The sequence below is a fragment of the Sebastes umbrosus genome, chromosome 2 (assembly GCF_015220745.1).
Source record: "Sebastes umbrosus isolate fSebUmb1 chromosome 2, fSebUmb1.pri, whole genome shotgun sequence".
Classification (NCBI taxonomy): domain Eukaryota; kingdom Metazoa; phylum Chordata; class Actinopteri; order Perciformes; family Sebastidae; genus Sebastes; species Sebastes umbrosus.
This window is the reverse complement of record NC_051270.1, coordinates 30782913-30806636: the sequence shown is the minus strand read 5'-3', so window position 1 is coordinate 30806636 and position 23724 is coordinate 30782913. Positions and strand designations below refer to the sequence as shown.

At 41.4% G+C, this 23724-nt stretch overlaps 3 protein-coding genes across 14 annotated transcripts in view; 2 read left to right on the top strand and 1 right to left on the bottom strand.

Annotated features, from left to right (window-relative positions):
• Positions 1-7482, top strand: part of dmxl2 (Dmx-like 2) — a 55915-nt gene extending 48433 nt beyond the window's left edge. For 9 of the 10 annotated variants that reach the window (XM_037791261.1, XM_037791280.1, XM_037791274.1 and 6 more), the window contains 10 exons: positions 23-109; positions 349-470; positions 1577-1715; positions 2760-2820; positions 2985-3112; positions 3218-3295; positions 3874-3965; positions 4065-4117; positions 4213-4430; positions 5517-7482. In XM_037791261.1, coding sequence (XP_037647189.1) covers positions 23-109; positions 349-470; positions 1577-1715; positions 2760-2820; positions 2985-3112; positions 3218-3295; positions 3874-3965; positions 4065-4117; positions 4213-4430; positions 5517-5726 — 1188 coding nt within the window. In that variant the 3' untranslated portion in view covers positions 5727-7482. The remainder of the gene's footprint in view (positions 1-22; positions 110-348; positions 471-1576; positions 1716-2759; positions 2821-2984; positions 3113-3217; positions 3296-3873; positions 3966-4064; positions 4118-4212; positions 4431-5516) is intronic. The other variant, XM_037791253.1, reaches the window with a different exon arrangement.
• A 974-nt stretch (positions 7483-8456) lies between these two features.
• gldn (gliomedin) lies at positions 8457-20490 on the bottom strand. 3 transcript variants are annotated; one of them, XM_037793121.1, is made up of 13 exons: positions 20352-20490; positions 16750-16912; positions 15367-15522; positions 14105-14752; positions 12746-12797; positions 12640-12657; positions 12415-12513; positions 11831-11924; positions 11557-11672; positions 10441-10524; positions 10224-10349; positions 9533-9683; positions 8457-9450 (listed from the first exon to the last, which is right to left on the bottom strand). In XM_037793121.1, exons 4-13 carry the CDS (start codon positions 14729-14731, stop codon positions 8985-8987), a joined length of 1833 nt encoding a protein of 610 aa, XP_037649049.1. In that variant the 5' UTR covers positions 14732-14752; positions 15367-15522; positions 16750-16912; positions 20352-20490; the 3' UTR covers positions 8457-8984. The 3 variants fall into 3 exon arrangements, with proteins under 3 accessions (XP_037649049.1, XP_037649059.1, XP_037649057.1); XM_037793131.1 differs by having other exon boundaries at positions 11557-11664; positions 11832-11924; XM_037793129.1 differs by lacking the exon at positions 20352-20490 and adding an exon at positions 17088-17235.
• LOC119502264 (aromatase) lies at positions 19166-23414 on the top strand. Its single transcript, XM_037793136.1, is given in 9 exon segments — positions 19166-19864; positions 19966-20116; positions 20211-20365; positions 20455-20619; positions 21346-21460; positions 21555-21666; positions 21813-21975; positions 22069-22310; positions 22945-23414. Coding segments are annotated over 9 exon segments (1638 nt in total). The 5' UTR covers positions 19166-19587; the 3' UTR covers positions 23203-23414.
• Positions 23415-23724: the final 310 nt, after the last annotated feature.

Sequence of the window (23724 nt, the reverse complement as noted above, 5' to 3'; positions counted from 1 at the left end):
GCATCTGTGTTCTCTTTTCCAGGTGGAGGCAGATCTGGGCTACCCAGGAGGCAAGGCTAAAATCATTCATAAGGAGTCTGATATAATCATGGCATTTGCCATCAATAAGGTAAGTGATTAAGCACTTTATTTTATGAGTCCATATCCTTCGATGTTTCCTGGAAAGAACTATGTGATTTGGCACTAAGTGAAGGGCAAATAGAGACAACGATCAAAGACCAAATCACATAATCCTTTCCAGGAACCTTCCTCTATATTTACATAAATTCATTTCAAAGTCCACCTTTAATGGTGTCTTTTCCTCCCTCCATGTCCCTCTCCTCCCTGTTTCCTTCCTTCCTGCTCCAGTCTAACTCCAACGAGATCGTGTTGGCCTCCACTCATGACGTCCAGGAGGTGGACGTGTCTACTCTGGTGGCTGTCCAGCCCTACACCTGGATAGGGGACGACTTTGACAAGGAGTCCCGCAGGTGAGATTCAGGGCAGATTGTAGGTGGCATTGGTCCATTGGTCCTCAAAGAAACAATTTCAATCATTTCAAGTTCTGCATCAATATTTGTCACAAAGCTGTTTATTAAACATCAAAAATGTTGCATGTTCTAGTTACACACATACAAAACCAAAAGAAAATCACCAGACATAACAAGGGATGTCCTGAACCGATCCTAAGAATCAGTATCGGGGCCGGTCCGCAATCGATAAATCGATTAGTTGTCAACTATTAAATTAATTGCCAACTATTTTGATAATCGATTAATCAGTTTGAGTAATTTTTTAAGGAAAAAAAAACAAAATTCTCTATTTCCAGCTACTTATATGTGAATATTTTCTGGTTTCTTTACTCCTCTATGACGGTAAACTGAATATCTTTGAGTTGTGGACAAAACAAGACATTTGAGGACGTCATCTTGGGCTTTTAGGAAACACTGATCGGCATTTTTCACCATTTTATGACATTTTATAGACCAAACAACTAATCAATTGATCGAGAAAATAATCAACAGATTAAACGACAATGAAAATAATCGTTAGTTGCAGCTCTACATATTTTAATGAATCGGTATCGGCAGAATTAAAGCCGATCAAATAAAATACGTATAATTATCAGATGGGACTTGGTATCAGCAGATACTCGTTATTAAAGAGAAAAAAAAGTGTCAATTTTAGCAAAAACTTTAATTAATTATTAATTACTTGGTCAATCCATCTATGCATTTTCTGCTGCTTTTCAGGATCCATTTCACATTAATTTAATTGATTAAATCATAAGGAAATATTATTACATACTGCTGGGAAGTAAAGGAAAAAATGTGATATAATGATAAATAATTGTAGACCATATTATCCCTACTGGTTTTCCATCAGACTTTCATCTGTAAAAGAGGTATTAAATTGATTTCTATGTGGTGTTAAAAAGATCTTAAATAGTCTTAAATCTAACTGCAGAAACCCTGCAAGTAACTGGTCGACCAAAATGTTTTGTATGTGAATAGCTGACTGATAAATAGCTGACTGAGTCTTTGTGCATCATCTGTGTTTTGAACATGACGGGTTCTGGTTGTGTTTTGTTTTGCAGCTCTGACGACATCGACCATCGTTCCTCTCATACCAACATCGCCCAGGCGAGCTCTGCCCCCTTTGCACCACCACAGATGGCGGTCTCTGCATCCATGCCGTGGCTCGGCAGCGGGCAGACCAGCATGGGAGCCAGTGTGGTACGAGTCTATACAATCACAGATATACACAAACACAGCCAAAGCAGGCAGTGATGGCTGTGCAGTTCTCAGTAAAAGCCAGTAGGGGGAAACTAAGCTCTGTTCTGATGGCAGAGAAGATGCGCTATCACTCTGCAGTCTTTCTTTTCATAACATGCATTAGATGCATAAGTAAAGTTTTAGCTTTAATAACCCCAAATGTAAACATGAGACTTCTGATTCAGAGTTTAAATTGACTATTTGGATTTAATTCTGCAGTCTGTGGCCTGCTGCACATTTCCAGGAGATGTTTGTATTTTTAATTCTTATCAATGTCGAGCCAAACTGAGCTGTGCCGACTAAACAGCTGGCCTGCTGAGTCTATGTCGGCTGATACAGAGAGGCGGGTGTGTTTGTATGGCAGAGATGGACGTATATAAACACAGATAGCGGTCACTCTCACAGCCGGTAACCCAAGGTACAGATTTGCATCACACTTACACGCTGTCAGGGTTCTCCATGTCCCAGCCGTGTTGATAAATGGTGGTGGTGGTGGTGGTGTGTGATACACGAAGCGAGACAGGACAGAGGGTGTCACACAGGTTCAGTGGGTTCGTTCAGTGTTCAGTGAAGTCTGGTTAGTTAAGATTCCAGACATTCAATGGCCTTTGAGTCTGTAGTGTTGTTTTACTCAGCAGTAAAGAACCACCACAGTACGACATCATCCAACACTCCTGATAAATAAGGGCTAATGTACAGTGAGCCAGTCATTGTTGTGATCATCATCCTGAAGGGTTTTATTTCACAACAATGACCCGCTAGCTGTACATTATCCTGCTTATTACACAGCTACTTACTTAAGAAATCAATAATTTGACACAAAACGGTCCGCCAGAATCCCGACATCAGAACTGTGCCCATAGCAACGGTCTGTTATACATAGCAACGGACTGTTATAAAGAAATAACAGACCGTAGAATGCCGTGATTGGCCAATCAGAATTGAGGATTCAACAAAGCCGTGTAATAAATGATATAAATGGATGTTTTTATTGTTGTTTTTCAGATTATGAAGAGGAATCTGAACAATGTGAAGAGAATGACATCCCATCCCATATATCAGTATTGTAAGTATCTACTTTGGAGCCTAACTGTGCACAGGAGGTCATCACCAGTATACATTTTAATTTTGATTAATGTCTCCCCTTCTCCCTCTCTCTTTTCCCCTCTGTCTTTGTCCATCTCTCTCTCTCTCTCTCTCTCTATGTGTGTGTGTGTGTGTGTGCGTCAGACATGACGGGGGCTCAGGACGGCAGTGTGAGAATGTTTGAATGGAACAGACCTCAGCAGCTCATTTGCTTCAGACAAGCAGGCAACGCCAGAGTCACCCGACTCTATTTCAACTCCCAGGGCAATAAGGTTCACACACACACACACTAACACACGCACACACACACACACTGCAACGTCTGTGTTTTGTCTATTCGGTGTGCTTGTTCTGATTGCTCTGTGCTCGTTTTGTAGTGTGGAGTTGCTGACGGAGAGGGTTTCCTCAGTCTCTGGCAGGTCAACCAGACATCCTCCAACCCCAAACCCTACCTGGTGAGCTCCCCCCCCACCTCCCTCACCTCCTTAACCACCAGCCCGGCACACACATACACTTCTTTAGACAAAAAAAATAGGGCTGTCAATCGATTAAAATAGTTAATCGTGATTAATCGCATGATTGTCCATTGTTAATCGTACATTTTTTATCTGTTCAAAATGCACTATAAAGGAAGCTTTGTTTTAAGTATTTAATACTCTTATCAACATGGGATTTGGCAAATATGCTGCTTTATGCAAATGTTTTTATATATTTATTGCTGGAAATCAACTAATAACACAAAACACTAACAAATATTGTCCAGAAACCCTCACAGGTACTGCATTTAGCATGAAAAATATGCTCAAATCATAACATGGCAAACTCAAGACCAACAGGCAACAACAGCTGTCAGTGTGTCAGTGTGCTGACTTGACTATGACTTGCCCCAAACTGCATGTGATTATCATAAAGTGGGCACTTGTAGGTATCCTTAGATAAAAACAAACTTTAAAACAAATTTGCTATGACAGCCCTAAAAAAAACCCACAATATGAATCATTAAAATGAATGTGTATTGTTTGTATTTCTACAGAGCTGGCAGTGCCACACTAAGACCTGCGGTGATTTCGCCTTCATCACGTCCTCCAGCCTCATCGCCACAGCTGGACAGTCCAATGATAACAGGTCAGCGTCTGCACAGAAAACACATCTATTGAACCAACACTAATCTCTCTCTGTTGGTGTCGACTCACTAATGTTACGTCTGCTTTACTTTGTCCACAGAAATGTTTGCCTGTGGGATACTCTGATTTCACCTAGCAATACCATGGTCCACGGTAAGAAATCACAAACACCTGATTTAATGATTCTCCCTGTATATATAACGAGTTGTGAACCAGCTCAACATTTCTTCCCGCCCACCCCCCTCCAGCGTTTCCCTGCCATGAGAACGGGGCCACTGTGCTTCAGTACGCTGCTAAACAGCAGCTGCTCATCACCGGAGGCAGGAAGGGCTTTGTGTGCGTGTTTGACATCCGCCAGAGGCAGCTGCTCCACACTTTCCAGGCCCATGACTCAGCCATCAAGGCCCTGGCGCTGGATGCCTTCGAGGACTTCTTCGTCACCGGCTCTGCAGAGGGCAACATGAAGGTGACGCATCGCTCCGTCGCTCACTCACTCACTCACTGACCTGCCAAAACACACTGCAGTCATACTTATGAGCATTAATGTTTTATTCTAGGTACAGACCTGCTTGATGAAATCAGAAAATCCTCCCTCATACCTACATATAGTCTATCAAATTAATTTATAGACTGATTCACCAGGGTTTAAATGTTATTTCTGGTGCTGATTTAAACCCTGCTTGTTGTAGAGTGTTTAATTAAAATAGCTTATTTACATTTTAAGCATTATTTCTGCACATTTGCTGCAAGTAATTAGTTTGCTCTTATTGATGAAATCAACGAAGTGGCAGCACATTTTCCACCAAAATCGTGTTTTCGTTACCTTAGAATGATCTACTTAGGAAGCAGGTCCTCTTTGCCTCCTCCGCCATGTTCTCATGTTTCTACAGTAGCCCAGAACGGACAAACCAAACACTGTTAAAGTTTCCTGCTTGGGCTGGAGTCAATAACGTTACTTGCTGCTCGACGTCGCTCTCTCTCGCTCTCTCTCTCTCTCTCGCTCGCTCGCTCGCTCGCTCTCTCTCTCTCTCTCTCTCTCTTGCTTCACCACTCACTTCCCACATACACTGGCTCTGCTCCAACTGGCTCTAGAGAGGGACATTCGCGTTTTCGCGTCGGCCACTGTAGCTCTCCAACATGTATACCAAGCATCGCCCACCAGCTGGAGCAAACTTTCTCATTTTACAGCTAAACAGTACACTACAAGATGTTTCTGGAAACATTTGAGGCGAGAAATAGGCATTACTGTAACGGAATATTGATTCATATTTGATCAGCGCTGCCTAGTTTGACCGTTTGATCAGAGTTCGCGAGTGATTGAGAGCTGCTTCCGTAGAATGAGCATCCAATAGGAACGCTCTCTCTCTGAAAGGACCTGTGCTAGATTTTCCATTGAGGAGGTGCAGAAGTCTAGTTTTCTCTCAGAACACTTGAATTACAATATGCTGAAAGGTTATTATGGAATTTTTGCCAAATGATGCCAAAAACATTCTGCCTACGGAAGCTTTAACATGTTTTGTCTCTCTTTCCCTCTGCTTTTCTCCGTCTCCAGGTGTGGAAGTTAACCGGCCACGGGCTCATGCACTCTTTCAGCACCGAGCATGCCAAGCAGTCCATCTTCCGCAACATCGGCGCCGGCGTGATGCAGGTGGAAACGCGGCCCGGAAACCGCATCTTCACCTGCGGAGCAGACGGCACCCTGAAGATGAGGGTCATCCCCGACCGCTACAACATCCCCAGCAGCTTGGTCGACATCCTGTAACGCCTTCTTCCACGTCTGACGGTCCAAAGAGGAAAAGAGACAGAAAGAAAAAACACAAAAAGCTAAAAACGTAACACTCGCTAGGCATTCATAGAATAATTGACGGGGGAAGAGCTGGTCAAAAGATCACCACGCTTTTGGCAATCTTTCAGAGTGTGCAGTGTTCATGGGTTTACTGTCGACGTAAATCATACCCACAACGGAAAAAACGGAGCTGCAAATATTTTTGTTCCCCCTCACACCCCCCCCCCCAAAAGGCTGAAGGCAACGTTACAAGCAAAAGGTATCATACTTGATTTTAAAAGCTAGATTTATTGTAATTTTATTGAAGAATCTCTACTCTTAGAGTGTGTCCATAGGGAAGCTATGCATGTCCTGTTCTCGTTCCGCGGTGCAATCACAGGTCTATTGATAGTGCTCTGTAAAAGTGCTCAAGCAAAAATTTTAAAAAAGTGTGTAACTGTCGTCATTTTGTGCCCACAGCTGAAATCTCTTAGCATCTACTGTAACCAGCACTGTGGTTTGTTATTAAGTCAGTGGTTTCCGGTGTGAATCGAGTTGTTGGAATCTGCATTTTGTTTCACTGGTTTTTACCCCCCTCTCTCTCACACCCCCCACCTGCCTTTATGCCTGGCTTTTCTCAGCCCTTATGGAAGCGTTGATGGTGCACCCCCTCCCCCAATACCTTCACCCCCCCTCTCACTGGCTGCCCGTCACCCACTCTGGCACCTCCTGGTTTGGGCTCGACCCAGCTCGGCGCGGTGTGCGTGTGTGTGCGTGTGTGTGTGTTCACTCTGCTGTGTCCACCATCTGTACGCCTGCCCGCCCACCTGCCCTCAAATGCCTGTTTGTGTGGCCGACTCACTGCTAGAACATTCCTTGTTTGGAAGATGATGTGTTTTACTCCTGTGACTGTGATTTTCAATGTTCCCATCTGTCTGGTCCAAACCCGAATGCCCACCCGCCCAGAGCAGAAACACAAAGGTTCACTTCTGGTTTTGCACAAGATATTCTTGAATTTTTGTTTGTTGTTTTTAATTCATTTGTATGGCATTATTTAAATTATTTATATGTTTTTGTTTTGGTTGACCATTCCTATTTAACTTATTGCCTTTTTATTTTAGGAATGTAAGGGGTTTTAACTGTATCTGACTGGGAGATGTGCAACACAGTCTACTGTATGTAAGTGCGTGTTACCTCGCTAGTTGTTTTTACTGTTTCATCCATAAGGAATAGATATTTGCACTCAAAATCTGGAGACACTAAAAAGTTTATTTCAAATAAATAGGATATTGAAGAAGAAACTTGTTATATACAAATGAATGTCTGGCTTTATTTGGCCTAGTAGTTAAAATGTTTGAAATAGTTTTAATATATAAATTATATAAATATATATATATATGAAATACCACAACAGCTTGTACAAACATGAAAGCATTTCTTTATTTTTGGTTTGTATCATACCAGCTGGATTAGTTGTAACTTTTGTTAAGTGTATGTATGGTATTTATTAAAGAGATTTGTGTTTCTCTCCCTCTTTCGGCCCACTATGTGTACTGTATGTAGCTTAAGTGTTTTACCAATGGTCCTACTGGTGTCTGGTGTGTATGTGTGTGTGCATGTAATAATGCTAAAGAAGCCAATATCATGGGTAGACGCTTACTAGGGCACTTGAGCCTGGAGGAGTGTGAGAGAACAGGTCATGGTCAGAGTTTTACCTTTGTAAAGTGAATAAATTCTTTTTATTTCATCAGGGTGATTTGGCGCTGTTGTTTTCTTTTTAAGTTTCTGTCCAGAGGAATGAGCGACCAGCAGGGACCATGCTGCTTCATTACATGTACATCTATAGAAAAATACATAAAAGATAACTGTCATGCAAATACACTAAATCAGTGGTTCTCAACCTTTTTGAGTCATGACCCCCCCCCAGAATATTGATATTATTGGTGTTCGCGATGACATTGCAAATGTACCTGTATGTATATGATGATTGTAATAAAGGTTAAAGGTTCCAAGGCAAATCATACCATTGGTACAGCCGATGTAATGTAAAAAACATTCCCCTATCTAGAATATGTTATTTTATTTTTAATATGTTATTTAATTTTTTTCTCCACAACCATCTGGCGACCCCCGGAAATTAGTTTGTGACCCCTTTAGGGGGTTCGGACCCCCAGGTTGAGAACCACTGCACTAAATAATGTAACAACTTACGACACAGACGGCCACAAAAAGTTGAGTTATAAGTTCAGTTTGTATAAATTATGAACTGTTTCATACAAAATGATAAAATGTTTTCACACCGTTAGTAACTCCAAAATCTCACATGTACAATAGGATATAAATTCAGCAGTATTTATCTTTGACAATTTGATAATAATTATTGACAAACAACTGTTTTCCTTCAGTGAAACAGTGATTCTTAACAACTGCTTACTGACAGGAACGCTCTACAGTACAGCAGTGGTTCCCAACCTGAGGTCCGGTCCCCTTTAAGGCTGCGCCAAGATTTGTCTGCTCTGAGGTTGTCAAAATTAGATTTGCATGTAAAATCATAATAACTCACTTACTGGATAATTTATACGAAAGTCTGCATATAAAACCATTTAAAAAAATTTTTTTGCTACTTAGCAGCAAAATGTAACGAAATATTCTGTTCAATCCATATTTGTTGGCATTTAGCCTTTCAAAAACAGCATTTTCACTGCAGTCAAAATCCTGTTTCCTCTCCTTGAAGCAGCAATCTAACAACACCATGAATTACATTTAATTAACCACAATAACAAAAATCTATTTCGGCTCTAACGCTATTATAGTAAATTAATTAAGTCGTTACAAAAAAAAGATCATATTATATATCTGCATTCGCTTGGTGAAGTCAAAACGTCATCTCTTTATGCTGGCGAAACCGACAAGTTATATTCATTAAAAAAAGTTGATTTCATTAAAAAAAGAATAACTCATTTAATATACTGAATCCCTTTTTTTCAAATTGAGTATCTTGTTCTAGTATTTGTAATTTTTCTTATGTTGATGACGTCGGGGGCTCAGCTTTTCTTAGATACAAGTTGGGTGGACATCAAGGAAAATAGGTTGGGAACCACTCCTCTACAGGAAGATAAAGTTGAGACTGATGTCGCTCTCTATATGACCAATTTCCAAAGATGGAGTGAATAGCTGGTGGTCAGCAGGTATTTTGCTCTCACTATTTAACAGTCATGTCTGCATGTTGTCCGTCATGTTCAGACGGTGTGTTCTTCACTCATCAGAGATGAAGTGGACCACGTAGAGCCTGACGTAGCCCTGGTCCCACACATACAGGTGTCTGTCCTTCGGGCTGTAGGAGAGCATCGCCAGCACTCCACCTGGAGACCTCAGGTCAAAGGTCATATTGACCGGCTTTCCCTTCAGCAGGTCAAAAGCAAAGGTGACTCTGGCGTCCTTGGTGTCCGTGACGTACAGGACGCCACAGGCGATGAAGGCGTTGCCGGCCTTGGTGCGGGGGTAGGTGGTGTTTATGTAGGACGTGACGGAGAAGGTCTTCTGGTCCAGCTGGGCCACCGTGATGCTCTCATCCACGCTGGAGGCGAAGATCAGCCACAAGCCATTCTCATCCGCTGCCACCTTGAAGTAGGTCTTGGAGTTTTGGAGCAGGTAGGCGAGGTTGTGGTACAAAGCGTTTTCTATACTGAGAGTGTTGAGCTTCTTGGTGTGAAAGTGAAATCTGTGAACAAAAACAAGCAGCAGGTTGTTAACCAGAGGAAATGGAAACGATAGCAAAGCATCTGACCGTCTTATCGGCTTACCTGGCAATGCTGGAAGTACCAGCGATGTGATAATAGAAGGATCCGTTGTGAACGGTGTGGCCGCAGCCTTGGTAGAACTTTCTAACATCCACAACGTCACTGCTGCTGTTCTGGAAGGAGGCGATGCTTTTATACTCCTTCACCACACGGCCTGGGGAACAACACAGAAAATGTTTACTGCTATACTGTATATATATATATATATATTTATATATATATTATCACTTACTGGATAATCTATACAAAAGTCTGGATATAAAACTATTTAAAAATATATTTTCTTTTGTTGCTACTTAGTAGCAAAAATCCAACTAAATATTCTGCTTCAATCCATATTTGTTGGCATTTCGCCTTTCAAAAACAACATTTTCACTGTGCTCAACATCCTATTTGCTCTCTCACTTGATGCAACAATCTAACAACATCATAAATTACATTTACTTATCCACTGTAAAAAAAACATCTATTTTGGCTATAACGATATTATAGTAAATTAATACAGTTGTAACAAAAAAAAAGTTGATTTAATATAAAAAAAGACTCATTTAATACACTGAATCACTTTATCAAATAGAGGATTTTATTTGAGGATTTGTAATTTTTTGGGTTGGGTTGGGAAACACTGGTGTAACAGCGCTGCATTGCCTGACACATCAGTATCTACGCTGATGGTCCTCTCTAACCAACCTACCAGAAAAGTGTTCTGCCACCCAGATTCGCTCATCGTTCAGCTGAGCGGTGTCTCTCATCCATGTGCCAAATGTGCTCTCCATCTTTGACACATTCCTGGGGTTGATCAGAGACTTGATCAGGCAGTCTGAGGGGAAACACAATAACACCAAGCTTAGATGCTTCCATCATCATCCTGTATTGTATATACATGTAGACACATTTCTCTCAACACTCACCGTTCCTCTTAGCTGGCATCTCGTGTAGTTTCACAGCCTCCTTTACAGACGAGGTTTCATCATTTGGATTTGCGTGTAACAGCCCTGTTAGAAACAATTTCAGAAACAATTTCACTTTACGTCATTCACTGTGTTCACACACGGTGTGTGCTTGACAAAACAATCTCACTACAAGGACCATGTCTTAGCTGTTCTGGAGCTTTTGATCCTATCACATGATCTTCCTCAGCAGACGGAGCTGCCCAGTTTTTATGGAATGTAGCTACATTAGATGTTTGAATTTAAATCGATTTTGACTTGTGTCTAAGAAAAGCTGAGGCCCCCCGACGTCATCTCCATAAAGAAAATTACAAATCCTAGAACAAAATCCTCAATTTGAATAAACTGATTCAGTGTATAAAATGAGTTAGTCTTCTTTTTTAATGAATAGAATTCATTAGTTTTGTCAACATTCGCCAAGTGAATGCAGATACATAATATGATCTTTTTTTTGTAACGACTTATGTTAAAGCCAAAACATAGTTTTTGTTATCGTGGTTAAATAAATGCAATTTATGGTGTTGTTATATTGTTGGTAGACCGCCCCTTTATTACAGGAGTGTCAAGCAGGAGAGCAAATTAAATTGTTGTTTTTGAAAGGCTAAACGCCAACAAATATAGATTGAAACAGAATATTTCATTAGATATAAAGTAGATAGAAAATATTTCTTTTTAAATAGCTTTATATACAGACTTTTGTATAAATTATCCAGTAAGTGTGTTATTATGATTCTAGTTTTATATGAGCAAATCTAATTTTGACAACCTCAAAGCATACAAATCCTGGCGCACCCCCTGTGATCTTTGGCGACCCTCTAATGGGAGACCGGACCCCAGGTTGGGAACCACTGACTTAGAGGACTTCTCATCCAAGTCCTTAAAGATCTCAGAAAAAGAAAAACAATTCCGTGACAACTGGGCAAACTGGGAGATTGTGTGATACGATCAAAAGCTCCTAAACAACAACTACATGGACCTTGTGGTGAGATTGTTTTGCCAACTTTGAAGGTCAAGAATAAACTTTCAATCTCAACTGCAGAGTATTTGTTTGATTATGGTAAACAAAGGCCTTTATACCCAGGGTATGAGCAGCCTGAAGGTTGGCTCTGTGGTGCCTGGTTCTGGGAGGGCCCTGAGGGCCAGGAGCTCCCATGGGCCCAGGAGGACCTGGAGGACCTGGAGGACCTGTACAAAGAAGAGAAGACAACATCTAAACCCTCGGGATGTAAACAAGTAGATCTATTCTGAAGATGTTCCAGGTTTTTTGCAAATCTTTACATCATTTTAATTGAAATTTAGTTCTGCATAATGGTTAAAGTGACACCAAGTAATGAGTGTAAAGCTCTACTTGCCCTCAATAATGACGTCATTGGACGGTTGTCCCTTCTCTCCAGGCGGACCGGCCTCTCCGCCCTCTCCTTTTTCTCCCGGTTCTCCTTTCTCACCTGATGGAGGACGTTGTGACAAATAGATCCAAGATTGCATTCATAAACTCAACACACTTTGCCCTATTGTTAAAACCATGAATTACTCCATTGACTTCCGAGGGTGAATCATGCCGTCCACTGACGGTGAAGTGAAGTGGGAGAATACTGGGTGGGAGTTTTCCGGTTCAATTAGCTGAAGCCCAAAACCACAGCGATGAATAATATTAGCTGAGAATGTGAGAGAAAGGCGGCTGACTCAACCTCTTCTGTCATTTACAGTGAATCTAATCTGACGTCGTTATGATACATGGACGGATCAGACTGTGTTGGTATGTTTGTGTCTTTGTGTGTATGATTTTAAGTAGCTGAGTGAGCTTCTTGGTATTTTGGTATTTTTAACCCCAGGTTGTACTCAACCCTTTGACTGTTACTTAGTTCTTCACTAAAATGGCCAGCGTTGCTCGAGGCATTGAGACAAATGGATGGTGAGTAAAAACACATTGCTTACCTTTTTTTCCTCTCTTCCCATCAGCCCCCGGCAGTCCATTCAGTCCGGGGATGCCATCAGTCCCATTGTGGCCGGGCATACCGTCCACACCGGGCAAACCTACAGGAACACAAAAAAAGTCCTCACCATGAATGGAGAACACATTTAGGAGGGGTATGGGTCACTAAACCACAAAGGACACATACAGTATTTTAAATTTGGATCCAGAATGAAGGGTTCACGTACCAGGCGGTCCTGGTGGTCCTGCAACAGAAAGGTTTGAGGATTTTAGGAGAATAAAAAGTGATATTTTGGACACAAGTATGTAGTTTAATACATGAGTAAGACATACCAGCGATGCAGACTCCCTTGGTGCTGTTGCAAATGTCGATCAACAATTTGATCTGAAAAATATCAAAATATGATTAAAATATTGCAATGCAATAAATGGAAGCAAAAATTAGCTATAGGCCCCCATTGACCTCTACTCTTTCCTCTGTCCAATAAAGGCAAATAATATGTTTTACATTACAATACTCCATTATAAGTCAAACTTAAAATGTAACATAACTAAAAGTATAATCAGCAACATATACTTAAAGTATCAAAAGTAAAAAAACTCATGCAGCAGAATGCCCATGGCGAATGTTTTAATATATATTATATTATAGGAGTATTATTACTGATGTTAAACATGTAAGAAACATTGTATTCTTTACTTTTAAATCTATTAAGCAGTTTAATCTGTAACAATTAGGGCTGTCAATCGATTAAAATATCTAAATGCGATTATTCGCATGAGGTCCCATGAATTAATTGCACATTTTGTATCTGTTCAAAATGTACCTTAAAGGGAGATTTGTCAAGTATTTAATACTCTTATCAACATGGGAGTGAGCAAATATATTTGCTTTATGCAAATATATGTATATATTTATTAATGGAAATCAATTAACAACGCAAAACAATTACAGATATTGTCACAGGTACTGCAAATTTGGCGTTAGTTTGGAGCGTTATTTAGCCTCCTTCCCAACAAGCAACTATGACATGGTTGGTACCAATGGATTCTTTAAGTTTTCGAGTTTCATATGATACCAGTACCTTCACTCTACCTTGGTGTGTTAAAGAAATTAGTGGCGTTAAAACGATTTCTCGTTAACGCGTTATTATCGTGTAACACTGCATCATATTTCATAAACTGATCATGTTTTCTTTGTACAATCTTGATCTGCAACGTAACTACAGCTGTCGAATAAATGTTGTGAAATAAAATGTACAATATTTTCCTGTGAAATGTAGTGGAGTAGCAGCATAATAGTTCAAAAGCACAAAATGGAAATACTCTAGTACAGTACAAATATCTAAAAAATGTACTTGAGGGCCTCGAGATTACATAATAATACCGGTGTTGCTTTTAGGCCCCTATTATTTCAGTTTGTATTGTGCTAGTGGTGCATTACACATACAGCATTACCAAACAAATTTGAAATGAATCAAATTACCACAACCTGGACCTGAAACCTTCAGACCCCCTGATGGTCACAGGCCCGAGGATCGCTGCTCATTTTAACAGTTGGTGATGCAGCATTAGTCAGCAATGACAACATAATATAAGACACTATAGACTTGAGTGTATAGAGTATGTACAGTATCATTAAATCACTGTTTCTTCCTCATAAACAATCCACCAGCGGGTGTCTCATCTCACCGGGACCATGGAGTAGGTCATCATCATCATCATGTCGTCCTGCACGTGCGCCTTGTGGTAACTCTGGCCGTGGCGGTGCTTGTGTTTCATCTCATCCTTCATCTTCTTCTCTGCTTCCTCTCCCACCTCCTGGCTCGCTTCCTGGCTCGCCTCCTGGCTCACCTCCTTCTGATGGACCTCCTGGCTGCCCTCCTTGTGATGGACATCCTGGCTGCCCTCCTTCTGATGGACCTCCTGGCTGCCCTCCTTCTGATGGACCTCCTGTCCCTCCTCCTGGTGAATCTCCTGCTGTAGCTCCTTCTCCAGCTTATCACTCCTCTTATTCCTGGAGTACTGGTATTGATACTGGCTTTGCGGATGTGCCCGCATCCCCGCCGGTACCTCTTGGAGGAACTCCACCACCGAGCTCTGCTCCACTTCCGTCAGCTTCGCCTCCGTCTGCTCCAACAAGGCACGTTGCTGATTCTGCTGGACCAAGAGCACCAGGAGGCCCACAGTGTTCATCAGCGCCACGACACACGTCCCGTACAGCACCATCCGCTGAGGGAGAGTCATGCTGGGGGTCGGGATCCACATGGTCACCACTTCACCTCCTCTCTTCTGAGGGTCGCCCACCAACGTCAGCATTCACAGGAGAAGACAGGTCCACTACGGCAGCGAATATAAAAGGAGAAACAGGACAGAGAAAGTCCAAGTTATATGACCTTTGTAGTCCAAGATGCTGCCACAAAAAATCAAATCAAACTAAAGAATCCAGCAGGAAGGAAGCTGAAATTCAAAATCCTGTCCAAATAGAGTCCAGTCAGCTTCAGGGTCTGTGGTCTATCTGAGGGCAGACTGGTAAATACAGGGCTTGTTGTGTTGGTCGCCAAGTGGAGAAGGGGTTGTGTCAATGTGTGTGTGTGCGTGTGCACATGCAAACCAGTAATGTAGGAGTGGGCATTACACAATCTTCTGGGTTTGTCTGGGAAGAAACCCCCGCCTGTTCAGTCACCTGATTTATATTCAGCACAACCCATTCTACTGCAGCGCCGTGGGCAGACTGACATCACACACACACACACAGACACGGGTACGCACGTATGTATGATGTACGCACAAAAGCACTCACATACATAACACATGAAAGCATGCATTACACCAGACAAGCTGTCTGGTCATTCATGTTTACATACGTGTACACATTATTATTAGTAGTATTATAATTATTACAACAGAGCCAGTCCTGAATGAAAAAAATAGATGACATCAAAATGCATTACCATCATTATAGTTTCTACTGAGTTGGTTCATGTCCTCTCTACATCAACTCCAGTGTCGTTCCTTCATTCCTCCCCCGGCGTCGGTCCTCATCACGTCCTCACAGCCTCCATCCACCGACTGCAACAATGACCCATTTCCATTTCTTTGATTAGGGCCTGAAAAGTGACAATAAAATGACAGTTAAGCAGGAAAAACTCCATTTGAAGTACTCTTCACTGTGAAAGGGAGTCGGTACCGACTCTTTTCAGAAGCAGATTCATTTTCCAAGTACATACATACAAGGATTTTGACTCCGGTTTTATGCATCTATTTACACAGACATAAAATAACAGCTAGGGACAAGGACATCAAAGCTGGACAAATGAAGGTGAAGAATAGACAGGACTGTTATGAACACAAGTAGTGAGAAAATAGGAGTATATGTAAATATTATATAAATATATATAGAAAGTATGTATGTCAAAGTTAATGCGATAATGTGTTAACGCAAATTTGTTTTAACGCCACTAATTTCTTTAACGCAGAGTGAAGAGTGAAGAGTGAAGATACTGACATCATATAACTACAGAGCCAAATGAATCCATTGGTACCAACCATGTCATACTAGCTTGTCGCAAAGGAATAACCGCTCCAAACTTGCGCAAAATTTTGGCGAGGAAAAACTGTCATGGCCATCTTCAAAGGGGTCCCTTGACCTCTGACCTCAAGATATGTGAATGAAAATGGGTTATATGTGTACCCACGAGTCTCCCCTTTACAGACATGCCCACTTTATGATAATCACATGAAGTTTTGGGGCAAGTCTTGGTCAAGTCAGCACACTGACACACTGACAGCTGTTGTTGCCTGTTGGGCTGCAGTTTCTGGACAATATTTGTAATTTTTCTATGTTGTTAATTGATTTCCAATAATAAATATATATATACATTTGCATAAAGCAGCATATGTACCCACTCCCATGTTGACAAGAATATTAAATACTTGACAAATCTCCCTTTAAGGTACATTTTGAACAGATAAAAAATGTGTGATTAATTTGCGATTAATAGCAATTAAATATTTGAATCGATTGACAGCCCTAATAAAAAGCACCAATGACTAACAATAAAATAAGAAATGAAATGAACATCTATATAACTGTAGGTGTATCTGGCCCATTTTCTGTAATCACCTAAGTAATATTACTTCAATAACAATACAATAACTCTGTTAATCTGCCTCTCTGCTGACATGGAGCAGCGCTAGATTCATGTAGCTGACCTACATGCTCTCACAGCCATGTTATGCTCCATCTAACTTTTACGCTCACACACACACACACACACACACACACACACACACACACACACACAGGAAGAGAGAAAGTAGAGATGCAACATTACTGTTAGATTCAGGTCCTCTGTTGACCGGCTCTCCTGCTTGAGGCTGTAGGTCACTGACAGACAGCAGATGTGTAGACGTGTACGCACAATACACTCTTAAGAGCACTGAGGTCGTTCCTTTGTTATCTCTCCTTCACTGCACTCTGAGCTCGACCAGTTGGGACTGGGAACAAAAAGGAAGAGGAGAGCAAGCATTTCTTACACGGATCTCTGATTCATAATTGTTATATATTTGAACACTGTTTACAAAGCTGCCGGATGATTCACATAAAGTGAGGATCCATGAAAATGAACCCTGAAGTGTTAATATGTCGGCATGCCCACAACATCTTCTCCACCTCTGATCTCTCATTGATCTTTTCTGGTTCTGGCTCCTCCTTCCCGCGGTGCAGCTGTTGGGAGAACAGCCTTATCTGTTTTATAAACTGCCGAGCTGACAGGTCCACGTCCATCTTGTTGTTGCAGGCCAAGGCCAGCCAGATGACTTCACATGTCTTCCTACAGACTTCATCCTCCCACCCACCTCTTTTCTCCGTCCAAGATACCTTTTAGTCTTTACACTTTTATCCATGAAGTTTGACAAGTTTTAAAACATCATTATTATTTTGAATGCCACAATTCAGCACAGTCAGAGAGAATAAAAGAACAGATTAAATTACATTGAATCAGTATAATGGCACACTAAAGAAAAATGACATTTATTGAACATCTAAAAACGGACTGAATTTGAATGAAACGCAATGAAAATGTCTCAGATTTTTAAGTTATGTAAGTGAAATGTATTACGTAAGTGATGGAGCAGACAGTAAAGCTACACTCTCTATGGTATGTAACTCCCAGTGTCTTGTGAGAGAGCTGGTTGGGGAGTTCATAGCTGTTATCGTATCTCTTTGCCAACTCTGCAATGCCCCTTTAAATCTGAATTGTTGTTCAGGCAGGTCACATAGCACAAAGCATACATTGTCTGAACTCATATCCACTCATTTTTGCTGCATGTCATACCTCAAAGAGGAATGAATAAACTCTGTTCAGACATCATACATGTTCTGACATTTAACCGCTTTCCTTCAGCTTTCTATTGATCTTGTTTGTTCACTTCTGAACAACTGCCTATACATGCGGTGGAGACAAAGATGTGGTTGACCACAAGACGAGGTTACATTAACTTCTGTTTTCGGGGAAAAACGGGGAGTTGTCTCCGCTTAATCATGCAGAACAATCTCAGTCCGAGCCATCACACAGGGCATCGTTATCAAGGCAGCGCCTCAGCACACAGTCGGCCATTTGAACTGCACATTCTTGGACTCGGATGTGGGCGGTGAGTGAATTCACAGAGTCCTTTATACACTAAGAGCCAACGGAACAAAGACTGGGACAAACAGAATTGGCTTTGTCACGAATTGTGAAATAAAATAAAATGATATAATTAAAAAAATAAAATGAATCCCCCTGCTTAAAATGACTGTAAGTAGAGGGAGGAAACAGTTTCCAGAGTGCATACGTAGTTCATAGAAAGCAATGAAAGCAATAAAGGACTGACTAAAAAAACTTACTGTTTAACAAACTTCAAGATCTAGACTAAAATATTATAAATTAGAACATACTGTGTTGACAAATTACACAGACTTTCTGTCGCAAATAAGTTAGATATGTGTAAGAAATGTTAAGAAAGGCACAGCAGATGAGTCTGTTCACAAATAATAAGGTTTGATGAAACCATATAATAGCAAACAAAATAATAAGAAGTAAGTAGTGGAGTCAGCACTGTAGACTAGAGTTTAAAAACACTGAGGTCTTCAATCTGAGCCTGAAAAAAGTCTGTAAAATTTACTATTAATTTCAATATCTTATTCAACTGTTTTTTTTTTTTTAATTCATAAAACAGCTTTACTACAGGATGCTTCCTCCGCTTCATTTGATTTACAATTCTGGTGAAGAAAACTGGTGCATTAGTGTACACAGTATATATATTCATTTATGTATTTCTTAATTTTTCGTGGCCTGAAAATAGACAAATTCAATGGTCTTGGGTCTAAAAAATATATGCTGTCTGCCTTTAAAAACCCCATTATGTATGACTTTGAATTATAGAATATTAACTGCATTTCAGGACCCCAATCCCACTCAAAAAATTCCGATGACATAACTTCCTGGCTTCAACGGCAGTGATAGCCCTGAGTGAGTGAGACACAGGAGCTGCTACAGAACGTGTGTTCTGATCTCATCATAATAATAGTGCATATGATTTTGTTTTCATAACTTCAGCATATTTAATGCCTCACAGCTCTGTTTCTCCATCTATTGGTGGTCTGATGGATCAATCTGAGAGGAATCACTGTAAATTGAAGAGATTGTAATGAGAGTTACAATATGTAGGCCTAATATTTTTTATTTTTTTAAAGTATCAGTGAACATAAATGTAGTATGTTATTCCAGCTTTTCCTTGTTTTTCTTCCTTCCGATAGAAAAAAATAAATAAGTATGGATGTTTCTTAAAAAAAAAAGAAAGAATTTAATTCTGCAAGATAAAGCTGTATGATAGTAACAATAACAACACATATTTTCACTTATTCTCACAGGCCAGATGCTCTTTTGTAGGACGTCCAATCAGATTGTTTTGATGTTCAAAGGGGAGCAAAACTTGCTTCTCATCCCTAAACTGTCAAATACAACCCATGAACCCACCGGATTGGACTCCACAACATGAACTACGTCCTGTTCGCTCAAGGGCACAGGCACCAATCCAGCCCCTCAAGGTTACACGTGTATTGTTTACCATTTCCCTCTTCTGTTGTGGCTTTTGCATTACCCTGACCTGGCTCATCACCAGCTCAGACTATGTATAAAGAGACAGCCCAGATAGCTGAGGCAGCTCTCATCACTCGGACCGCTCGCTGGGTTTGTGCTTTTAAAACCAGCTTTTTTATGGATTTGATCTCTGCTTGTTAACGGGCGATGACTCCTGTAGGTTTGAACGCCATGGACCTGGTCTCCATGTCCCCAAACGCCACCGCAGTGGGGTCACCGGGGATCTCCATGGCAACCAGAACCCTAATCCTGCTTGTCTGTCTGCTGCTGGTTGCATGGAGCCACAAGGACAAGAAAACTGTACCAGGTAGCTTCAATGGTTTCACACTTTGCAGTTTCTTTCCTTGTGCTGGTGCCAATTCTGTTACTATTAAGCTGACGCATATTTTTTGTCATTTAACACAACAGGTCCTTGTTTCTGTCTGGGTTTGGGGCCACTTCTGTCATATGGGAGATTCATCTGGACTGGTATCGGCACCGCCAGCAACTACTACAACAACAAGTACGGAGACATTGTGAGAGTGTGGATCAACGGAGAGGAGACCCTCATACTCAGCAGGTTGGTTGTCTCTGTTAATGCTGGTGAATGAAGTCGCCACTCAATCAATCCAAGAGTAAATTTATAATCTGTCTATTTTTGTTTTAACCATAAGGGCATCAGCGGTGCACCATGTGCTGAAGAATGGACATTACACTTCACGTTTTGGGAGCAAGCAGGGACTCAGCTGCGTCGGCATGAATGAGAGAGGCATCATATTCAACAACAACGTCACTCTGTGGAAAAAGATACGCACCTACTTCACCAAAGGTGTCTTGCAGACAAACTGATTGATCCAGTTATTCAGTGATTTCAGATGCAAGATATTTGACTGAAGTTCAATTGATTTCCTGTATCAGCCCTGACAGGTCCGGGCTTGCAGCAGACAGTGGAGGTCAGCGTCTCCTCCACACAGACTCATCTGGACGACCTGGACAGTTTGGCTCATGTGGATGTCCTCAGTCTGCTGCGCTGCACCGTAGTCGACATCTCCAACAGACTCTTCCTGGGCGTACCTGTCAATGGTAAGAAGGCATACATTCATTTCTTATGTTATGTTATCGTGCTAGTTGTAAATCAGGTATGCGTTTGTCTGGAAAGATGATCAAACACGCATGGAAACTGTTTTAATACTTTGACTTGGGTCAGTGAAGACAGTGGTTTTCAAAGTGGGGTCCTTGAGGGAGTTTCAGGGGGTCCCCAGCAAAAAGGGGAATCATTTATTTTCACTATAACTCTATCCATAAGTAACACAATGACAGAATGTAGGACTATTTTGGTCATGGGTTTCATACACTTTCTGGAATAAAACATCCATCCATCCATTATCTGTAACCACGTATCCTATTCAGGGTCGTGAGGGGGGTGGAGCCGATCCCAGCTGACATTGGGCGAAGGCCGGGTACACCCTGTGGACAGGTCGCCAGACTATCGCAGGGCTGACACATACAGACAGACAACCATTCACGCTCACATTCACACCTACGGGGCAATTTAGAGTCAACGATTACCGGCATGTTGGAGGAAGACGGAGAGCCCAGAAAACCCACGCTAACACGGGGAGAACATGCAAACGCCACACAGAAGGGCCAGAAGGGCCGCAGTGCTAACCACTGCACCACCGTGCGTCTAAAACATCTAAAAGCAAAAATCTTATCAAATGGGAGTCTGTGGTCTAATTTGTGTCCGTTAAGGGGTCCTTGATGTGAAAACGTTTGTGAACCACTGAGTTATTATATGTCTGTGTCCAGAAAAAGAGCTGCTGCTGAAGATTCAGACATATTTTGACACGTGGCAGACTGTGCTGATCAAACCAGATGTTTACTTCAAGTTTAACTGGATTCACCAGAGGCACAAGACAGCAGCGTGAGTCACTCCATCACCTTATCATTCATATCAGCATGCTTCTTCATTTGACTTTAATTAACCAAATGTTATATATCTGTTATATATCTTACAGCCAGGAGCTGCAAGACGCCATAGAGAGTCTTGTGGAGCAGAAGAGGAGAGATATTGAGCAGGCAGATAAACTGGATAACATCAACTTCACCGCCGAGCTCATATTTGCACAGGTCAGTCTGAGGTTTGAATTTCTTTATCCAAATACTTAGAGTTCTTCAGTTTCTAAGAAAAGTCTGTCCCTTTCTGTCCTTTTTTCATTCTTCTCACTTCCTCCAACCCACCTGTCAAAAATTCTCACATTTGTGTGTGTTTCCAGAACCACGGCGAGCTGTCTGCGGAGAATGTGAGGCAGTGTGTGTTGGAGATGGTGATCGCAGCACCAGACACTCTGTCCATCAGCCTCTTTTTCACACTGCTGCTCCTCAAACAGAATCCAGATGTGGAGCTGCAGCTACTTCAGGAGATAGACACTGTTGTAGGTAAGAAGCTGAGAGAATCAAGACTTAAAAGACACTGATGACAAAGATGTCTAAGCAAGGCTAGATTTAGTAAATGCCATTGCCTGGCTGCAGGTAAGAGACCGCTCCAGAACGGGGACCTTCAGAAGCTGCAGGTGCTGGAGAGCTTCATCAAGGAATGCTTGCGCTTCCACCCTGTGGTGGATTTCACCATGCGTAAAGCCCTGTCTGATGACATCATAGACGGCTACAGGGTACCGAAGGGCACAAATATCATCCTGAACACCGGCCGCATGCACCGGACAGAGTTCTTCCTCAAACCCAATGAATTCAGTATGGAAAACTTTGAGAAAAATGTAAGTAGATTCTGAGTTTCTATCTGCAACTCTGAGACTCAAAAGGATCAGATAGAATAACTTAAAGTGAATAAATGAACTCTGAAAACCTCTTTTCCCATTCAGCTTCTCATCAGTGATGGATCCTATGTGCAGAGACAATTTTCTGCCAACGTTTAGACGCTGCATATTTCACGAGAGATTTATGCATTTCTTTGTTCGTCCTTGACTTTATCACTGGTTTGAAGTGGGCGGGGCCTGGTGATGTCAAATACTTCTGTGCACCAATCAGGATATAGCAACATTTGAATCAGAATCTGATGACACTTAGTGGGTTGTTTGTTTATATGACGTATTATAAGCAGCAGCGAGCACGACTCCACATCTTGAACAGTATCAGGTGCACGGTAGTGTCAAGGACAGAAGAAACCAATCAACTGGCACAGATAAAGGCTCTTTCTTTTGTTTGTTTATATTGCCATTGTCAATGAAATCTGGGCAAACCATCTCACACAGTCCTGGTGAAGCAGATACAAGCACTGTCAAACTTTTTATGAATAATACCTGAGGTTGTTTTTTTCTTTAAATCATGAATATTGATGATATAGACCAAGTTTTTAGGGGATTTACTACCTCTCTCATCTGTCTCCCTCAGGCTCCTCGTCGTTACTTCCAGCCGTTTGGTTCGGGCCCTCGCGCCTGCGTCGGCAAGCACATCGCCATGGTAATGATGAAATCCATCCTGGTGACGCTGCTCTCCCAGTACTCTGTTTGCCCCCATGAGGGCCTTACCCTGGACTGCCTCCTGCAGACCAACAACCTCTCTCAGCAGCCTGTGGAGCATCAGCAGGAGGCCCAACAACTCAGCATGACATTCTTACCCAGACAGAGAGGAAGCTGGCCAACACTCTGAAACTCGTTGTACCCTTACATTTATATACAGAATATATATACTTATATACGATCTCTACTACTTCTTTTATATTATCTCATGACTGTACAAAGCTAAGTTTTATATTTTGGTATGTATTAAAAATTGTATTTCTACTTGAACTATTATGCATTATGTGAAATGTAAGTTTAGGCATGCTAATACTGAAGTAAATGTAAATTATTGTGCCAATATTATTTGTCGTTGTCGTCTTTTTTGGTGTTTTCTAGTTTTTCCTGAATGTGATTATATTAGGGCTGTCAAAGATAACGTGATAATAACGCGTTAACGCAAATTCATTTTAACGCCACTTATTTCTTTAACACATTAACACAACTTGTGATTTTTAGGTTGTAGCGGGCTCAGTTTTAAAGTTAGTGAAAATACTGGTATCATATGAAACTAGAAAACCTAAGAATTCATTGGGACCAACCATGTCATACTAGCTTGTCAGTAAGGAGATTAAATAACACTCCAAACTTGCACTAAAGTTTGGCAAGGAAA